The following is a 21,133-nucleotide window of genomic DNA, read 5'->3' on the forward strand; positions in this document are numbered from 1 at the left end:
ACAATGTTAACTAGCAGTGCACACTATGTAGTGGCACATACAGTGGGCAAAAAGTGCAGCGTTTGACGTCAAACTGCAGATGACAACTTCTGATAGGGGGAATTCCAAGACACTAAGGTGAGCTAGTTGGTTACAAGTATTGTGAAACACGGTTTTACGGTCCAAATTAAGAGAGGACACAGCAAAATACAAAGGACAAAGGCCGATCTAGATTTCGGCATTTGTCCTGTGTACCTTGCTGTTTTCAGTCTAAATTTGCACTGTAAAACTATGTTTCACAATTCTGATAGGCGAACATTACAAAAGCTTCAGGGAGTTCTGTTAAGTATGAGATGCGAGAGCCTCAGTCGCACTGAATTTCGTGACATCACCACAGCATCGACAGAGAAATAAGTGTGGCAAGGTGCAGGGCACAAGCACATAAGGTCATAATGTGTGCAAACTCCACACGGGAACACTGCAGTCTCGTAATTACATATACCATCATAGTTACAATACGAAGTACTGACTGTTGCATTTTTGGTTTACTGTACAGTCCTCATGGAATGAAGTGCATCAATTTCAGGCTCACTAATGTGCATATACTTACGTTTCCACCATTTGCACTTTGTGTGCCATCGGCACAATTTTTGCATGCACACTCAGATCAGTCTGCATCACATTTAGTGAGCAAATGCATAGTTGTATGACATGGTGTGCTTGAGCTATTGCACATATGGAGCATTCTACTTAAAAGCTTCAATGCCACATTTCATTCTGTGAGCGCTGTACATGCCACACTCTACAATGGCCAATGGCATCACATAAATGCAAAATTGAACACTTACAATACACATTTCAATTTGGCAGAAGTGTCAAGCATGCTTTCTTTGTTATTGTGTCTACACTGCACTTCTCAGACATGATCGCTTAATTGTGCCACACACGCAAACGCAGTGGATTCAACAGGACAAACTTATGAAACCTTAAGTGACGCTTGAGCAAGTAAATAAGTGACTCATTAGAAGTAGATATCACAGATGAATTGGCAAGTTCGAGATATTCAGTTACCAGACGGACAAATGCGCGGACGCTTTACCGGCCCGGGCTTAACTCTCGCGGGCATCATGCAGGTAAGGGCACAGCATGCAAAAAAGTGAAGGCGAATCGGCCGTTATCGGCAAAGCGTGGCTTGTGTTTCGCTTTCTCGCGATATGGCGCACGTCTTGCTCTCCTTTACAAACCTTCAACCCGCATCGAAGAACAGCGCGACGGATGAACTGAAATTTCACTATTTCATGAACTGTCGCGTCACCTGTAGCGCTACGGCGAGCGTACGAAGACGGCAACGGCCAGGTTTGCCCCATGGTGAACACGAGTCGGATACCAGAGCAGTGTGCACGGCACGTATGCGGCGAAAATCACGGACCAACGTTGGCGCCAGCTTACGCATTATGTCTGAGCGCGCTAGACCAGCATCCCCTGCACTCTTAAAAAAAAAAAAAAAAAAAAAAAAAAAAACCAGGTGCAGTCAAGAATGCGATATATCACGCTGATAACACGCATGCCGCGCATGACGTTATTGTTTGGGACAAGATATCACGAAAGGCGCTGCAAACTTTATTTTTAAAGCGTACGTCATCGCGCTCGGCCGTCGAAAGATTCGACTGCGTCAGCACTGGAGAAAACGGGCGGCGATCCCTGCTTGTAACAAAATTGCCACAAGGCATCACCAACACCGAACGGCAGCGGTCGATTACCGGGAGTCAAAGATCCGCGTGCATCAATCACGATAACGACGTAGATGCTGCTTCGTTTTCAACATCAAGGAGTGGTCGCTGCGCGCTTCCAGGAAACTCGCCTCGCATACGTACGGAACTCTCGTTTCGCGACAGTTGCAATCAGACTAAATTTTATTACTGGATGATTGTCAACGGCATCATCTTCAAAAGCGTGGAGGAAAGAAAGAAAGCGAGCGCGATGAAATTGGAACTATAGAGTGAATGTACAATCGAATCGAGCGGTAGCATCACTGCAAAATAAATCGCTGCTATGTCACGGTAATTTTTCAGGCCACCTGCGCTCAGCGCACGCTCACCCGAAAAGATAACGGGTGCGACAGCAACACATGCGGATGCCGAATTCGTACACCGCAATCGAGATATAGATGAAGTTCCGTAGGCATACCGGGATAAAATGTGCGCAGAGCAGTTGGCAAAGCCCCGAACGTGTGCGCATCGATTAAAACCTACCGGGAATGCACAGAGGTCTCGCCACTCGCTGAACTAACTGCACTCGAAGGCAGGACGACGGTGGTCTCTCAGGAGCGACATGCGCTGCTGCCAAGAAAGGCCGAGAACTCGAATGCCACGTGCTCCAATGTCGCAGAGGAACCACCGGAAAACCACAAGAAGCACATGACGGGCTGTCCCCGCTTTGTATTATGAAACGTTTCACTTTGACGAGGTAACCCAAAGTTCGCCGGCGCGGCACCAGCGCCGAATACTCCCCTGGCGGAAAGATGGAAGTGTCGAAGGTCGTCGTTGGGCCAGCGTGCGCCCGTGTTCTCTAGGGCGCGAGCGATCGTGCGCGTTCTTTACGCGACGGCGAGCGCGACCTCATCAACCAGGAAAGGTGGCACGCAATACTGCTGTGTTGTTGATTGCCACAACAGCCTCGAAAGGTCGAAAGCCGCCCGTGAAGTCCTACAGAATTCCGGGGAGGTGGTACGAGAAGGACAGCTAGACGACAAGCGTGGATAACTGCAGTGCGCCGAGTCAAGTCGCGTACTTTCGAATTCGCGTTTAATATCACTGCCGATCTGTAAAAACGCAATAGTAATATGCCTGTATTTAGCGCATGGCCGTTTGTTTAGACGTGTCGCGTAGTTGAATCGTACGGTGACATCCGCCGTGTTAGCTTAGCGGTAAGTGCATACGTGCTGCGCCGCTAAGCTCGACGACGCGAGCTCGATTCCCGGCCACGGTGGCCGCATTTTGATGGGGGGCGAAATGCACGAATACACTTGTTACAATGTACTTCGTTTCTTGTTCACGTTAAAAAACCCCCCGGTGGTCAAAATTATTCCCGAGACCCTCCATTACAGCGTGCCTCATAATGATATCGTGGTCTTGAAACGTAAAACCCCCGAATTTAATTGATTGTACTGTTCGTTCACTCGTGATCGGCAAGGACGAGATCAAGAGAATTATATCTATTTTCCAAACGCTCCAACTTAAATTGCTAGTTGTGCAGGCAACGAAAGGGTCCGCGCGCTACTTGTCTTTTGTGTGGTGGCAATCCGTATATATTTAATGCAAGCTGCGGTCATCGCGTGCGTAAGCGGCAGATCGGAAAGCAGCTGCCCGAGACGTGCGCATTATGCTTGTTGCTTGGCCATGCTTTCTAGGTTCACAATATCCAAGCATGCTTTAAATTGCCACCTTGCACGTTATTCCTGCAAAGAATCTTCGTTTCGTGTAGTAGCCGGCCATCAGCGTGAGCTTACTTTAGCTGCGGCGGGGCATTCGCCCGACGAGAAAGTAGATTTGCTTTGATGAGGCATGTATCGCTAATTCTTGCGCTCGTGCTATGGTCCCAAGGTAATCGCCGGTTACCGTGATCTGGGTTCATTTCGCGGAGCAGTTTGTAGAGCGATTTCTCATGAGCAGTGAAAAGATACCTTGCTCACTAATGCAATTAGTTGCCATGACTCTAATATCTGCATTGAATAAGGCATGATATACATTAAATATTTATACAGCATGATATAAGGCATTATGCGCATATGTAGTACTTACACCGTTAATTTTGGCTTATTGGTGTCTAATGCATGTGTTCTTTCTGTGCTGATGCCACTCCCTGGGAGCCAAAATGAGAGCAGCCGTGACCAACGAAACCAACCGCAATCGTCACCGTCTCTGCACATCTCTGCAAGCATACATGACCGCTTTGTGACTGCACCATAGAGAAATAGAAGTGACTAAATTACTGAACTCGGGTGTGTACCTCTAACTCGATGTCGTATACAATCTTGTTGGACACCTCCGACACGCACTTCGCTTTCACTGTCACATCACCGCCCACAATTTGTTCAATGCCATACACGTGTGGAAGCAGACGCTCTCCTTTCTTGAGGTTGCCGCCACGATAAAAGCTGTCGGCGTCGGCAACCTTCTTGAACCCGCATTGCAATCTTTGCAGCGCTGTTCAGCAAGCACGCGATATGCCGCCGTCGAAAACGGAGCGCCGTGAGCACGAGCAGCGAAGGAAAGCGATGACTGCACCAAGGCGCGACCGCGCTGCTTGACATTTCCACATCGGGGGCGCTGTCATGAGGCGCAGTAGCGCCGTCTGGCGATCGTTTTCTGGTCTCTTTCGCCTTCAGGTGCGCGCTGATTGGCTGTTTCAGCGAAATTGGATGAGGTGATTGGCTCGTTGAGCCCGACGTTATTCAATTTTGCTCAACCAGCCAATCAGCTTGCGCCTGAAGGCGAAAAGCGAACTATCGCCGAAGTGGAACGTGGAACATTTCAGAATACGGCCCGTGGAAAAGCTCAGACACCAAAGCAGAGCCAACCATTCGGATTGAGGCGCAAGCCTCGAGTCCTCGACCACGAACACGGGGAGAAACCGACGTGACACGCTGGTCGGGCCGCTGCCCGAGGAGCTGCAACGAATCGGCAGACCAGCGTCGTCAAGCTCAACACGAAATCTCCGGGTGGACACAGTTGCCGAGAGCATAAGTGGCCATAAGTTGGGGCAAGTAGGGGACAGGATGAGCCTTATTTCTGACGACACGTACTTGCGAAAACAAGCCCGGGAATTAGTGACATCAACACAGCTAGGCGGCCGGGGATGTAAACACAGGTGGAGTTTCTGCGGGATAGGGCCGTTTTTCACGAATAAAACTTATCAGAGAGCCCATCATTTAAATATGTCCCGAGGAAATAGATTTTACACGTCTGGCTCCCACATTCCAAATGAGTGGTATTGTTATTCGTCGCCGAAAACCCGTTCTAAATTGCCTGGGAAGTTAGAAGTATGGGAGTCTACGGAAACCGTCGAAATTGGAGGCGATCTCGCACAGTCAAAAGCGATTGGCGGAGAAACTACGTACGGAATCGACAAAAAGATTCGTTTTTTTTTTCTTCTCACAACTCTCTGAACCAAACCAGATCCAGAACCAGACCAAACTCATCTGAACCGCTCGTCTTGAAATTACCAGACAGTTGTCCCAGAATTGCTATCTTCATAACACCATCACGAAGATGCCGCGAAGTTTTTCCAAGCACGAAAGAAGCCCGCGAATACACGAAAAATTTAATTGCCGCGCGACTGGCCGCTCGAGGCACTTTGCGTGTATTCGCGGGCTTCTTTCACGCTCGGAAAAACACTTTTATGTAGCACGTATTGAGGAACAGAAAGCTGTATCGGGAGTTTTTCATGTTGGTCTATAATTTTCTCATAGACACTCTTAACCTAATTATAATATTTGAGATGTTGATTAATTAATTAAGACTAATTATGGAATTAGGCGGAATGCAAAATATAATCTGAGTATCTCCAAGCGACGGCAAACATTACCTTGGTTTTGTCCAGCTACGTGGCATTTACATTTCTTGGCGAACATTTTCTACTTTGAGAGTATCTATCTATCTATCTATCTATCTATCTATCTATCTATCTATCTATCTATCTATCTAGCAGCCTACGTCTTTGTGCTCTTATGGTCGTTTCGTTAACTTCGTATGTACCAAAATTGGCATACTATGACAAGAGTATATATATGACGAACATAAATGATATGTCATGACATGAATGTCATGATATGCGTGTCCTGTGGGTCATGAAACAGCCGCCTACGTCCTGGTGCTCTCATGGTCGTTTCGTCAACTTGATAGGTACCAAAACTGGCATAGTATGACAGGAGTGTATGACGAACATAAGTGATAGGCCATGACATGCGTGTCATGTAGGTCATGACAATGGCCCAGCGAAAAAGATTAACACTCAAAAGCCACTAAATGGGTCCGGACGTGGGTACTAAGTGAATGAAACACTAAAGAATGGTGGTAGAAGTCATAGCCATGAGCATGACTCAGCAAAAATGACAATGACTCCAGCGAAAAAAATTAATACTCAAAAACCAATGGAATGGGTTCGGACGTGGGCACTAAGTGAAGTAAACGCTAAAGGATTGTGGTAGAAGTCATAGCCATGACCATGACTTAGGCTTTCGCCTTAAGGTCTCTTAGGTGTAGCTAAAGGGACTCCTGAGGACTCGTGGCATGAATGTCATGACATGCGTGTCATGTAGGTCATGAAATAGCCGCCTACGTCTTGTTGCTCTCATGGTCTTTTCGTTAACTTGGTAGGCTCCCCCGCACACTGCTTCGCATAACATCGATTCCCACAGGGCGTGGGATCTGCCGGCTTTTTTTTTTATGTTTGGCTCAAGTTATGTGGGACACCCGGTATATAAAATAGTGCCAGGGCTCGCACCTCTGTCGTGCGTAATAGTAAACAACGATCGACATAAACCATGTACATGTAATGTCGCTTCGTATATACATCTAATGCAAACAATTGCTCTTAAAGGAATAGCGCTTAAATATCAACGGTTTCTTCGATATTATTTTTTAGATTTAAACCTACCCCTATAGTTCTCGGACCGCTGCATATGTGCCCATTCTTGGCCAATCACCTAAGATGGGTATGCACCACTGTGACACGAGGGGGAGGGGGTATATTGAAAAAAATGCAGCCAGTTCCACGAAGTGAAATCTGTCGAAACAGCGGAGCTGTGGTCGTTCTGTTTCTGCGATTGTCGCGTACGTTTCTTTCAACAGCGAGCGGCGTCCATCGTGCGAAGAGCGCGCGGCCCAAACACTCGGCGCCTCTCCTCCTCCCCGGCGCGCGCTCCGATTGGTCGGCTCCTCTCCTCCCGGCGAGCGGGTCACGTGACATTTCCGGCTCTGCTCCTGCGTGACGGCGCCGCCATCGACGGCGCACGCTCGACTAAAGACAGCTCCGCTGTTAGTATGTGTCGTTCTTCTCTCTGCATACACTAATCCACACCATCCTTCCTCCGATCAAACATCACCGATGTCTCAGAAAGTGCATCCACCAGGACTGGTGGTTGAATCTTAGCACAGCTCGTGAACGGCGAGTGTATGGTGCATAAATATAAACATTGCATGACATTAACGTTGCGACACTTGCGGTGCAAAAACAGCACGAAATTACACGTTGCGTAAAATGAAAATGAAGACAACTGTACACTTTACATTTAGTTGTATACTATAGCACGTCTCACGATATAGCTTCACTTCACATATAGATCCTAACATACCCGTTGGATCTCAATTTCGCTTTATTTTTCATGGGGTGAGTGTGGTTGGGGGAAGAGGGGGCCACGTATGCCTATTGTAGCTACTGCGAAACCCGGACCTTCCCGCAGGGTCCTTGCTGTGGTGTTGAGCGACGGCGCCTCTATAGATGCGTTCGTTGTAAAGCAACAGATTAGCAGTCGGGCGGGCCTCAATTCCTTCGTTGTAAAGGCAACTTCGTTGTAGCGGTCCTCGCTGTAGAAGCGTTTATAATACATGCGAAATAAAGAAAATCGACTGTGACATACGGAACTCTTCCCTTTTAAAGGTAATTTTATTGTAGAGGCGTTCGGAGGTACCATACGCGCTAAATATGTGCTGCAACACGCGAGCCGTGGCCACAGATACACTTTCGAGAAAAAAGTGCAGAGGGTTTCGCCATTCCGGAAATTCGCATACCCCCATGCTTTACGCTGTCTGCTTTCTTCGAGGAGTGATCATACAGTGGCCGGCAGCGCAGCCCGTATAAGCCAGCCCTTAGCGCAGCGTGCTTCGTCATGGCGTACGCTACCCAAGCTTCGTAACTTTTCCTTTTTAAAAGCGTAACCATTTCTATGCTTACCCAACGAAAAAAAAAAAAACTGTCCGTGCGTGCGTCCGTCCGTAGACAATCTCGCTTTCAAGATGTGGACCCGCGCGTCTCTCTCTAAGGCTACGTTCACACTTGGCCTCGAAGCAGGCGGAAGCGGCAAAAATCTTTAAAAATCGCCCGCCTAAGGCGGACGAAGCGGGCAAACCAGGCGGAAACGTGCAGTATCTGTCTCGGACCGATTTTTTATGGCGAGGGCGGAATCGCGGCGGAACAGTCGTCTCCGCTCGACCGGAAGCTAGCATGTACACATCCGTCGTAAAATGGTACATGGCACCAAAAGTGTAGGCTGCGATAGTGCTCGACGCGATCTAGATCCACACTTTGACTGCGAGAGTGCATGGTACCCCCCGTACATAAAACGCACTGTCAATACTCGCGATAATTCTACTTCGCGAGCCACCGGAGGTGCAGCAACGAAGCTTGGGGTCGACCCAACTTCTCGCGCTTTTGAAGCTGTAAGGCGGAACCCACACCGCGTTTACGAGACCAGCTTCTTCCGTTTATTCATTGTCCATTTCTAGGAAACAAGTTAGAAGAACTATTTCTTCGCCCACTTCGCTAGAAAAAAGTTGCGGCAGATTTCGTGGCGCTCCGCAATGTTGCGGACGAGCGACGAGCGCGGTTGTTGGCAGGTAGAAGTGCGCCCCCCCCCCCCCCCCCGCGCTCCCTCCGGCGCTGGCTTCCCGCTTCCTTGCTTGCGCGTGGGTGATTGAGTGCGTTCGCTCTCCGTGATAGCGCGCGTCCCCGCACGCTTCCGCTCGGGCATACGGCGCGCGGCGAAGATTTTATCTATAGGGAACCTCACGGCGACGGCGACGACGACGGCAGAAATCCGGTAGAAGTGTCCATATAATTGCTATCGCAATAAAAAAAACTGTCCGTGCGTGCGTCCGTCCGTAGACAATCTCGCTTTCAAGATGTGGACCCGCGCGTCTCTCTCCAACGCGGAGCGGCGAAAACACAGAGCGCGGAGCTGCCAGCAGTCGGCACTCTGTCCGCTTCGCAGATCGCTTTCAAGATACGCTCCGCGCGGCCGTGCCAGAGTACGCCTGATCGGTCCGTGCCACCACCGTAGTCCTTTGATCACAAGTCATAATGGTTCGACACGGATGGACAAGGCGCTAAAGATCGATAACGGCTTATGATGATCGGAACGTAATCAGCGCACCTGGCGCCGCCACCTGCAGTACTTTGCTTGCGTTATCAATGCACCTTGCGCCGCCGTCCGCACCAGTTCGTGTGGCCGCAGCGCTGTCGTTTGTACATACTGGCAGGATCAAGCAAGTGGCACAATGCTTACGCATACTTAGACAACTCCGAGAGGAGTTTCTGCGTAAACTTTTTTTTTATTGCGATAGCAATTATATGGACACTCAAAGCGGATTTCTGCAATCTGCGTCACCGTGAGGTTCCATATGACGTCCAACGGCGATGAAATCGTCGCCGAGTGCCGTATGCTGTATGTGCGAGTGCTGTATGTGCCCCATGAAAGGCTGCAGAATTAAGTGTCTCTCTCCTCCTTTACAATCACCATATATTTAGTGCAAACGCGACTTCTTCCGTCGCGCGAAAGGCCGTGGGGGGACGGAAGGGAGGGAGAGGAGGCGACGTTTAGCTGCGGCACCAAATGCGTAATTATACAAAAACGTTGCGAGGCGAAAAGGTGGTAAAGACTTCCTACGCTGCTCGACGACTGTCCTGTTCTTGTTGAAAACCTCCGAGCCGCCCCAAAAGGCACCGGCAACAGTCACCAACGCCGCGCGCGTTCGGTGCGAACGCGGGCAAAACACCGACGGCGTCGACAACAGTTCTGCGCGTTGCTGGTGCTGCTGCATGTCCAAGTTTATACAGCTGATAAAACTACTATCCTTACTCCGTATAGCTCTCTACTAATTTGCTATCGCAATTGATGCTTCGCCTTTCGGGTAAAACTGCGACATTTTTCTTTTTATGCGCGATGGAGCGATAGCTGCTAGGTAGGCCAGTGTATTATCGCTCCGCAAAGAAAGCAGACGACGGAAAACAGGGGATTTGCGCATTGCTCAAATGGCGACACCCTCTGCACTTTTTTTCTCGAGAGTGTCGCTGCAGCCACGGCACGCGTGTTGCAAAAGTGCATACATGTGTGTGAACAAATAAAACCAAACTAAAACCAAACACAAGCATAACAAGTAAAGCATAAGACAAACTGAGTAATTACACAATATTTAATGTTGTAAAAAAAAGCAAACGGTATAATAAGTACAGTCGCACACAAAAATATTACCAAATCATTCCATTTTAGATAATACGTTCATAAATGCGTCGTGTTTCTCAAAGCTACTACGCGGCTGCAGGAAGAGCACTCCACTGCGTTTATATACGTGCCAGATATGAATGTAAGCATGCACTGCTACGCGCAACACTGCAGCTTCGTGGCCGTAGTAATCTTTTTCTTCGAACAAACGTGAACTTGTTCTTTAATGCGTTTCAGCAGGCTTCAGCACACTTCGACGCATTCTAACGCACTTCCGTTACTGGGATCCGAAAGAAAATTTCTATATGTTGCTGAACAGCAACAATTAAGCGGCGAGTTAGTAACGAACGCGAAGTGCCCCTCTCGACAAAGCAAGCGCAAGCACTGCTTAGGACACGGTTATCGGGATACAAATGTACAGGCACCGATTCCGGCAACAATTGAAAGAAAAAAAAAAAAGAAAAACCAGACTTCCTCCGAAAAAGCCACGAGGAAGCGCCCCGCAACAAGGGATTACGCGAGGGTAGATTTCCGAGGGAGAGTGAGCGAGCACTCTCAAGCAAGTGACCCCGGAGCCGACGTCACAGCGGAGGAAGGACGTGCGGGAGTAGTTGCGGGCACTGCCGCCGCTACGCGCGCAAGGCCAACGTCGTCACGCCTCCCCGCGCCGCTGGCCGTGGCGGCGTGGCCGATGGAGCCAAGCTAAAGCCAAGCAAACGCCAGCGCCGCGCCACGGTTTTCCGTAGAGCGGGACGGGAGCACGACCGGGCTCGACTGGCGCGCCAGTCGTCCACCACCACCACTCACCGCCAGGGCACCCACAGCACAGCAGCGTAGCGGGAGCTACGCGGTGGGGCGGGGCGGCGGACTCCCAGCGTCGTCGTCAGCAGCAGGCGCAATTTCGACGACAGAGGCCGAATCCCGGGCCGAGGCACCGCGCGCGCGCTTTCGGTCCCGCGCGGCCCCGCGGCACCAGCGTTTCGGCGGCAGCGCGGAGTGGGGGCACTGCACTGGCGCCGCGCTGTTACCGGGGCTGGAAAGCGGGGGATGCCAGCGCGGCAACGCCCGCTCCGTCGATCGCGGTGCGACACGTTCTCGTGGGACTGCGGAGTTTTGGTTTTACGAGCGGGAATGCCGCGAGCTACGAAATGCACAGAGAGTTCAATATGCGCTGCAACACGGTGCACCGTGGTCGAAGACTGCACGGCGGTGCCGACAAAGAGGATACATAGACACAAAGTGGCTGAAGTACGCTTAGAATGCTAATCGCATGAAAGAACCCTTACTGTGGGGGATTCGAAGTTATTAACGCACGAACACGGGTACCATACCACTGCCACGGCCGCTGCGCCACGCCGGAAGCATATAGTTACACTCAGTGGCGTAGCCTGATGGGGAATGGGGTACCCCGGACACGTTAAGAAATTAAAAAGTCGACAACGGTGACCGGAGACGCTATTGCCATTATTAATGCGATTAGCCAACTTGGGTCACTGGGAGTGGGTACTCCATGGTCTAATGAGTAGCATCGGGCTGATGTGCCGATGAAACAGGGTTAGAAACCAACCATCAGACTAACTTAGTATTCTTTCGACCGCTCTTCAATGACCCTCTTTGACGCCAACTTGGGTCACTGGGTACGTGCCGCTCTTAAACGGCATAAAAAAATAATACCCCTGTCAAGCGGGCAAGTTAAGTGCACTTACGGAGAGTGTCACTCAGTTTAAGTGCACTTTAAAATGTATCCCATGCTAGGCGGTATCGAACCTATACGTCAAATATAATCAGACGAACTTGTCTGAACGTATATATATTGATACTTCTGTGAGCGGCGGCGCCGCTGAATGACGCAGCATTTCCAGAGGGAAGTGCGACAGAGGAGGTCGGCTGCATACACGCCTCATGCGTGTCTGCATTCACTGCTAATCGTATTAACCTCGACGTTCATCGTGAGATGGCTTCTGCCATGATTCGACAGCCGTCTCCCGCTCTTTACACTTACGAGCACGCATACAATTTGTGAGTTCCAAAACAATATCGCAACACGAATATGCGTGCATAAGTGCTCATATATATAGAGAGCGTACCGATTTCTCGCGGTAGCGCCGATGCCAGTACTGACTACCGAGCAACACAACATTTCCACGCAGCCTTCTAGAACGGACCATAGCTTTTTGCTCGTTTGGCCAAGGCACATGCAATACGTCTGGGAAATTAACTAATGTGTCAGTGTAACAATGCGTACAATACGCACTGGTCTGTGTAATCACATCTTATATAGATCTGTGTAATCACATAGTTTTTAACCTCCCCCTAACTGTAATGCCTATACGTACGGGCGTTGCGAGTACTGTGAAAACAGAACGGCCACAGCCATTGAGCCACTCCTGACCACTGCATGATGAATGATACAGCGGCTTGAAACGTCGTAGCTTACAAACCTGGTGCATACTTGCAGGGCTAAGTGAAGAAACTGGTACGCGGGAAACCATCCAAACGTTTTAACAACTTATTCGTCAAAGCTCACACAAACCGTATAGCAGAAAGGCTTAAACCTGAGCAAAGATGCCCGACTTTATAAATATACACATCACTGTGGTTTTCAAGAACATACAATACCTCATGCCTTGACATCAATGCCAGTCCGCCACAGCAAAGCTGTGTGGTTGTAGGGCCACGCGAGCGCGTGCGATGGCTGTGTTATGTGGTGAAACAGTCGCGCTCCAAAGGCGGTCGGGAAATAATGCATTAGCCCCGCAAAGGCCAACACCACAATATTGCAATTTAAGCGCAGAGAACGCACATAGAGAAAAGCCCACATAGTAACGTTTATGAATCATTAATTACCGTACTAATTAAGATTCACTCAACAAACATTTCATACTAGGCCAGAAATAAAATTGAACTTCTAATCTTCCTTGAATTGTGTTTAGGCTTTGTAGAGTTGAGTGCACTTGTCTTGTGACATGTTACAGCTTGCACGTTCTTTTTTTTTTTTAAAGATTTATCTTTGGACTTAAAGGGTCAAAAATTATTTTGAGCTTTAATTAGGGTACCCTGAAACAATTTTGACGATTGCGTACAAACGTGCTAAATCGGCAGGGAAGGTCCTTCTGATCATGAAGAAACAGATCTAAGCGCTCTGCGTAAAACGTGTAATTTATTATAAGGGTTTAAAGATGTACACCTCTACCGATCGCAGTAATTATTATAAGGGTTTAAAGATGTACACCTCTACCGATCGCAGCGGCACTGCTCCTTAATGTACTCAGCCGCAAAAAAAAAAAAAAAAAAAAAAAAAAGTGATGTCACTTGGGTGAGCGATCCGATTGACTACCCACGCTACGTCATCGGGAATGCTTGAAGATCCCGCTGCATTAACCTCCTCACATTTAATAGCATATGTATGCATAGTAAGTTGGTGTATACCCACAAAAAATGTCGATTGTGATAGCAAATTAGCACAGAACCATATACCAAGTAAGGATAATACCGTTATCGGCCGTATCGACTAGTAAACACTCGCTTGCTAACAAAATTAACAAGTATATAGTGGCAGCGCGCACAGGCAAACATGAACACATCACACTCGATGACCGCGGACACGCGCTGTCAAAACGCTGGAAACGCGGAAGCAGCAGCGAGCGAAGTGACCTTCGTGCTGTGTATCGCTTCAACTAGGGAGCTTATACATTCAAGCGCTGTTTTAGGGTGGTGACAACACCAACATTTTGACCGCTATTTACCGCCAAATTTGGTGGCTAGCCATTTTGGTCCCCAGTCTTTCTGCCTTTTTTTTGTCACGCTCTAATGTATACTCATGATGGCACGCGATCTATTAAATTTCTTTAATTTAGTTTTGCGCCAACGCGCACAATTAAGAAACCTGCATACATCTTTAATATACTAGTTGCCTTTTCATTTTATTTCAACACATCAAACTTACTTTTGTATTACACGTTGTGCGACACATATAAAGCAACAAGTTATAAGGCACGATGGCGTGCTAGTGGTAGGATTATCTCACGCCAAGAATGTGAACTGCATTAAGCATTGTCGTTTTCGTCCAGTTGTACATAATATATAAAGGGTGCTTTTCGAAGTGTGATGTAATAACGACTGTCCTTACTAGTCTGTTTAACTAAAACGTAGACGTGCCGTGTACGGCGCTCAGACGCGCCATTTGTCTCTGCCTGCTGAGCCAAAGTTTAGTAAAAGAAGTTAATTAATTTCACGTTTCACGTCACCAAGGGTTGCAGGAAATGTGGCCTGTCGGCATGCCTCTGTCCCTGCGCGCGCGAGACTGAGCCGCGATCGGCGGTTCCCCATGCGCGCGGTCGCGAAATGCGCAGTTGCTGTCGGAGAACATATGTGGCCTACGTGAGTGTGCTCTTTTCCATATGATATGCATTCTTCGAATCGGTACCAACAGAGCGCTCTCACCAAGTTCACAGCGCCCGCGCGCCTACTCTGTCTGCACCCCAAAGCTGTTTTCCCGGTCTACATAACTTCCAAGGCAACCTTGAAGGCAATGCTCAGGAGAAGGCCACTGCTGTATTTTCTCAGCATTTTTTTTTTTTTGGGGGGGGGGGGGGGGGGGGGGGGAGTCTATTCTTATACCTATTTGCGATGCACACGGGCTATTTGTAGACGCGTTTTATCACCTCTCTGCCTCCCAATCTGGAGGGCAAAGCCGGTTTCGTCAACATAAAAAAGAACCATATGAACCAAACAGAAATAGAGCCATTGGGTAAACGAACTTATTTTCAACTGAAATGATCTAAATGTCCTAAATTCAAACACTACGAAACGCCTGCGCTTGGAAGGATGCTCCACATCTGCCGCCGTAAGTTGCGCTGGTTAACGCTCCCCAGGGCTAGATCTACCGCATGTCCCAGCTAACATTAGCCAAGTTGCACACAGTAAAAATAAAAGGTTTAGAAAACAAGGTACAAGATACAATTGAAAGGCCTACGGTGTTCGGTGGCCATAGTGACCATAGCGCGAGTCCCCGCGCGCCACTAATTGTTTTGAAAAAAAAAAAAAAAAAAACGAAAGATATTTGCCACAGACGCAGGAGCTCATCGTGACGGCGTCCTACTTTATTTCCCTCACAAATCATTTTACTTTATCTCTCTTGTACTCCTCTATGAAACTTATTTTTCTGTGGCCTCCTATGTACTCCCACGTAAAACGTTTCACTCTATAATCCATGCTTCCTCGTTTGCTCTTTCTTACTGCGCACTTAGTGTTGCCTCCCGTAACTTCCTCCACTTTCTTCTCGATCTTCCTCAGTGCAGTTGAAGTGTCCACCATAAATGAGACAGTTACTGCACTTTTATTGTTTATAAGAATATTTCTGTTCCGCGGCGGAGGGAGGGGTGAGCACTCAAGCTGACGGGAGCGGATGTACCGAGATTCCCGCGAAGTTCACCACACGCAGTCCGAAAAGAAGGCGCGTTCTGCGCCGCGCTGCAGAACTGCGAACAATTCGCAAATACGGCGCCCGTGCACCAGCTATACAACAGCGATCACTTCCCAACAGTGAGCAGCCGCCGGCCTTTATCCTAAGAAAATGACGTAATTTGCTACGAACATATATGATAGCGCTGTTGAGCTCGGTCCATATATCTATAGATAGCGAAGATGACTCGGCGCTCGATATGCGGTGAGGAGCTCGTCCAACATGGCTGGAGCCGATAGCCGTGAACCAACGCCAAATGACAAATCACGCGCCCCGCTGCTGGCCGCCGTGGAAGTGTCAGCAGCTAGGCTGGACAGTATAATGTATACATGCGGCCGCCAGGAATTTCATTCCTTCCACGTTTCTATCATAATCAAAGAAACAATTACTACGCCGCTGCGCCATTTTCTTTGTCCGTGCTCCCTCAACGTGCCACGTGACTCGGTGGTAAACATTCCGTGCAGTAACGGGAGAAATTGACGACGCGCTTACTTCGTCGATTCACCCAAACACTTAACAAATAATTAGTCTCAGTCCTATCCCGATCCACTGCAGCAGCCATTTAGGCGAAGACAAAAAACAACAATAAAATAAAACGCGAGATTAGGCTGCAGACCAGCGCACTTTATATGTGGTCTATCGCCTACCGGTAGCTAGAACAGCACAAATCACGGAGCGATACCGCTGTTGTCACCGGCGATGTCAACTCGCTCGACGACTGCTAAACACGAGTCAGGTGTGTCAGTCAACTCACCGAAGAGCCTGAAGGACCTGAAGGCGAACATATCCGACAGGACCATAGCCAGCTGGAATGGGCGTCGTAGTCCAACTTCCGTGTACGCTAGTCAGCTTACCACACACGCGCACCCCGACACGCTGGCGACGGAACCGAAAGCTCCTCTTCCTGTACACAGCGCGTCACACGGTCCGGCGGCCGAAAAAGCGCAAGGTGCGGCCACCGCCGCGAACGAACACAACAACACGGTGACGTTCTTCGAAGCGCCTCCGATGCTCCGCGAGAAGTCACTGCCAAGTTCGGTCGAGCCGCTACGTCGTTTCAGTCACGTGCGTTCTGCCCGCCGGCACCTTCGTTTATGGTGGCCCCACCGCTGTCCACCGTAGACCGCACCAAAGCCTCCGCGACCCCCCTCACGACCTCCCCCGCCCAACACAAATTCCGAACACAAATTGACAATAAAGGCGGGCCGCGAGGAGAAGAGAACGCTTCCGGCACGATGGAAAAAGAACGAGAAAGGGACGAATGGGTGCTAGGGGGTAGGTCGGGGGAGTACGAAGAAAGAGATACGATAGCGGGAGACGAAAGACTGACAACAGTAGCGAAACCGGCGGCGGCAATGATTTGCTGCCCACAGGGAACAGAAGTTTCAGCCGGTGCCACTTTTTGCGAGTGGCTCGGAAAATGGACGACGGTGCACACTGAGTTGAATTGTGAAATGAGGAAGGACAAGTGCGCGCAGAGCGAGAGAGAGAGAGAGAGAGTATAGACAAGAGTGCGTACGGCCTAAGGAGGCGGTGAGCGGTCGTGTCACTCGGCGGACAGCTAAGCTTTTTGACTCCGCGCCCTGTGCCGACAAGGTCACGAAATCTGAAAAGGCCGCGGCTACAGAGATAAGCGCTTCCTTTTTCACCCCCCGGATCTCCCGCGTGCTCCCTTCTTTGTCCCGCGGCGTCGTCCTTTTCTTCGGCACCGCAACGCCGCAGTTGCGACGGCTACGGCAGTGAGCTGTTCGGGGCTAACAAGCCGATAATTGCCGCAGCAGCGCAACGAGACACGGCGGCGCATCGCTTTGAAATGCAACCACGTGGGAAACTATATAAATATTGAAAAAAAAAAAAGAAGAGAGAGAGAGACGAATGAACGAGAACTCGCCACCAACGCGGTCCGCGAACGGCGTTTTCCAAACTAACAACAAACAGAATGCATTTTATGGCTTCCGAGCGGAAAATTCAAAGCCGTGGGCGAAGAAGAGAAACAGGGGTGGGTGATGGGGGTAGGAAGGGAACGAACTGGAGGCATGGGGAAACCTTCGCAACACCTATTGGGGATGAGACGTAGAAGAGTGGCAACAGGGTAGCGTCTCCCGCGTAAGTGAAAGGAGTTCCCGCCCATCGGTCAACTAGTGGGGGTCTAGAAAATGAATTCTTTTCGACGCTGCCGAAGGGGGCGGCTACTGAAACACGCGCCGGTGTAGGCCAGGTGTGACAATAGCTAGTTTCACGGGGAAAAAAAAAAATCAAGTCAATAAAACAGCGCTGATGGGCAGTTAAAAACGGCGGCTTAGTTTACCCGTTCAACAGCTGGAAAATGGGCTATCTGAGAAGCGACGCGATTCCCAGCTCACTTTCTCAACACACAGCACTTCACTCGCCCCAGAGCTACTATATGGCTCTCGCAGCGACGCCCATGTTGGTTCGTGTCACATTGTGTACGAGCTATCCATCATCCGTGTAGAATCTCTCGCGTACAAGGCCGCACGCTGTACAGGCGGCCGCACCATCTTCTATGCTGCACGCAACGTGGAGTTGGCGCCGCGGCCTATTACACGTCACAGTTGCCATATATCGCGGTTCACAGGAACACACGGCGTAGAGTAGCGGCTCCTATTGGCCGCTTTAATCGAGAACCCCGATGCCAACGTCACCCGGCACGGGACGGCCACCTGCCGTCAATGCACACATGCACGAATGAGATCGCGAGTACCTTCCGTGTTATTCATATACACAGCAACAACTGCCACCGCGGACGAAGCGTACGAAGCGCGCATCGACGAAACGCACATTTCCCCTTTTGCAATACGCCGAGGAAACGTAGAATAGACACAACGCGAAAGGCGGCTTTTTCACTTAGCAACGAACGCGATTTGAGAGGAGAAAAGTCGAACGGATAAGGAAGGCGAAAGGGAATGCGGAGACCGCCGGTGTATACAAGGGGGACAATATGCGCGAGGTATAGGAGGGGAGGAAAGCCGCCCCCGAGGGTTTCCGATATTACACGTATACACAGAGGGCGGGCCAACAGAGCGCGGCCGACCGCGGAAATCGATAAGTCGATACGCGCCGCCTTAAATATAAACGCGCAAATTCCCCCCCGCGGCGATCCCCGCGCGTCGAATAACCTGCGTTCACGAAGCAAGGCCGTGGTGGCGGGGGCTGCCGCGACCGTCAAGACGCTGCGCGACTAAATAACAGAACCGCATAATTGCGTTAATTGCGGCACGTGTATCGTGACCGATTAAGGTATAGCTGTGTAACATGCGAGACAGTCGCGGAGCTGTAATTCGCGGAGGACAACTCATTTCGTCGCGCGTGGTAACTATACTTTCATCGGCCGCAATGTATGTACTTATAATGGGCTCGCGTCGGCGCAGTACCGCTCGAACGTAGGGGAGGGCAGCGTGCCCTGTGCGATTCGAGCGTCCACATTTCGCTTAGAATTTATTCGGTTTAGTTATACACTCGTTTAAGAATACAATTAGTTTCAAGAATTCGGTTTAGTTATACACACTCTGGAAAGGAGAAAAAAGGGGACAGGCACGACGGCTTTAAAATAAAGCTGATCGTGCTGTCCGTGCTAAAGAGAAAGGCGTGAGACCGGCTTAAGAAATAAGGCAGGTCAACTTTTTTTGCTGGGCCGCAGTTGCCCGAACAGACGCACATATGAAGTCTCGTCTGTCCTTTCTCTGCGTTTCTGTTCGTGTCTATCATTCATTTAGCATCCTGTAAGTGAGCCGAGAAGTCTGACCGGCATTTACAGGACACCCAACGCCGGGCTACGGTGAATGCTAAGGGGGGACTACAGTTCTGAGCCTCACCTCTGACAGTAGATGGAAGACTGGAGAGGAGGGTGAAGGCTCAGCTTGTTATGATGTTAGAAGAGGGTTCAAAAGAACATATTGCTGGGCTAGTTGGTACTGCATAACTTGAGGTGAAGTGCAAAAGAGCACTTCTGTTGTCCTATGTGCTCTCTTGCGCTTTACCTCAAGTTAGAAGAGGGATTCATACAGATAGAAACACAGTGTCGTGTCCCACTGTCACGTTGTGGCCAGACGTCGCAGACCGACGTGCAACAATAAAACTAAGTATTTTCTCTTTACAGTCCTCGGTATTCAATTTGGAACCAAAATGAATACTTTACTTGAATACTGTCACGGGCGCCAACGCCGTGAGCGTGGGAACGGCCGAGCAAGACGGGTATTGCCAGTCACTCGGGCAAGCGGCCGAAAAAGGGCATACTTAGATTTTCTTTTCTTTTTTTTTTTTGCGCGACCTTTGACGCCTGCCCCGAGAGTCCTTCCTACGAACCCCTGTGTCTTCTCTGTCCCGCGCGTGCCTTGAGTAGGTAGCTGAGACGGGAGCACGGTGTAAGAATAGGTTGTGGACGGGAGGGGTCAAGTGCTTTCCGAAAACCCCGAAATACGCGATGTCTCTGTACCGTGTCCACAAATTGCTAGCAGCGCATGTATTGTCCGAGAGTATGGCGCCGTGTGGTCGGCTGCCGCTGTTGCTTCTGTGATTTAATTGATCCGCGCCGTATGTTCATTTTTATATCTACTGTTAATTGCTCGTCATATTTATTTGTCGTCATCATTGTGCTATTCGCAATGCACACGAACTACAGGTGGCGCGCGAGGCGATCCATGATGGCGGACCGAGAGAGTATCAGAATAGGCGACTGCGGCGTCCGTGTGGTAGCACGCCGGGCTTTTTCTCATCTTCCTCGTCGCACGTCGAGTGTATTCTTATTTTTCAGGTTTTACTCTCATCGGCTGCGAAATGCCGCTGCATAACAAAGCGTGCATAACGAGAAGTGCGTGCGTGCTTGTTATTTTATGACTCATGAATTTACTCGCGAAGAAGTGACGCTGTTGCACCACATCAGAACCGACTCCGCGTACACCCCAGATAGGTTATTCAAGACGGGCCTTTGCGCTTCCCCATTCTGTGCATTTTTTGGTGACATTGGCGACATCGAATATTTTCATTTGGCTATGCCCGCAGTTTCACACAGAAAGAAAAGCGATGATCGACAACCTGCAAAAAGGTGGTCTTGCGCACAGCACCTTTGAAGACGTCGTTTTCCCCGGAGGGCCCGCGGCAATCAGGAAGAGAGTGCAACGACTGCTGATAGCCTTCCTGCGAGACACGGGGCTCATCGACACCTGGTGACACACCCCTGATCTCAACTCAAAGGAGGATCAGGCGGAACAATTGCCGGCTATATATGCCAGGCTAACCCAGCCTGCTTCAACATCAGCACCACCACCACCACCTACGGCGAATGATGACCTTAACTTTACTGAAGGATGTATGCGACGCGAAGCGTATCTAGAAGGAATTCTACGGCTAGAGTGCTGCGTTTTCGGTTTAAGCCAGAAAAAGACCACGGATCTTGTTTTGAAATCAATCAAAAAAGGTCAGTGCAAGCAAATATGCCACAGAGCTAGCGATCA

At 49.6% G+C, this 21,133-nt stretch overlaps 1 protein-coding gene across 4 annotated transcripts in view; it reads right to left on the minus strand.

Moving 5' to 3' along the window:
• LOC119442275 (zinc finger MYND domain-containing protein 11-like) overlaps window positions 1-21,133 on the minus strand; it is an 81,238-nt gene that overhangs the window by 36,804 nt on the left and 23,301 nt on the right. For 2 of the 4 annotated variants that reach the window (XM_037707089.2, XM_037707086.2), the window contains exon 1: window positions 1,295-1,430. The exons of 1 other annotated variant lie outside the window; for it this stretch is intronic. In XM_037707089.2, the coding sequence (XP_037563017.1) occupies window positions 1,295-1,346 (52 nt within the window). In that variant the 5' untranslated portion in view covers window positions 1,347-1,430. Of the gene's footprint in view, window positions 1-1,294; window positions 1,431-3,779; window positions 3,891-21,133 lie in introns of those variants that run through there. One more of the 4 variants, XM_037707091.2, reaches the window with a different exon arrangement.

Source organism: Dermacentor silvarum, chromosome 2 (genome assembly GCF_013339745.2).
Source record: "Dermacentor silvarum isolate Dsil-2018 chromosome 2, BIME_Dsil_1.4, whole genome shotgun sequence".
NCBI lineage: Eukaryota > Metazoa > Arthropoda > Arachnida > Ixodida > Ixodidae > Dermacentor > Dermacentor silvarum.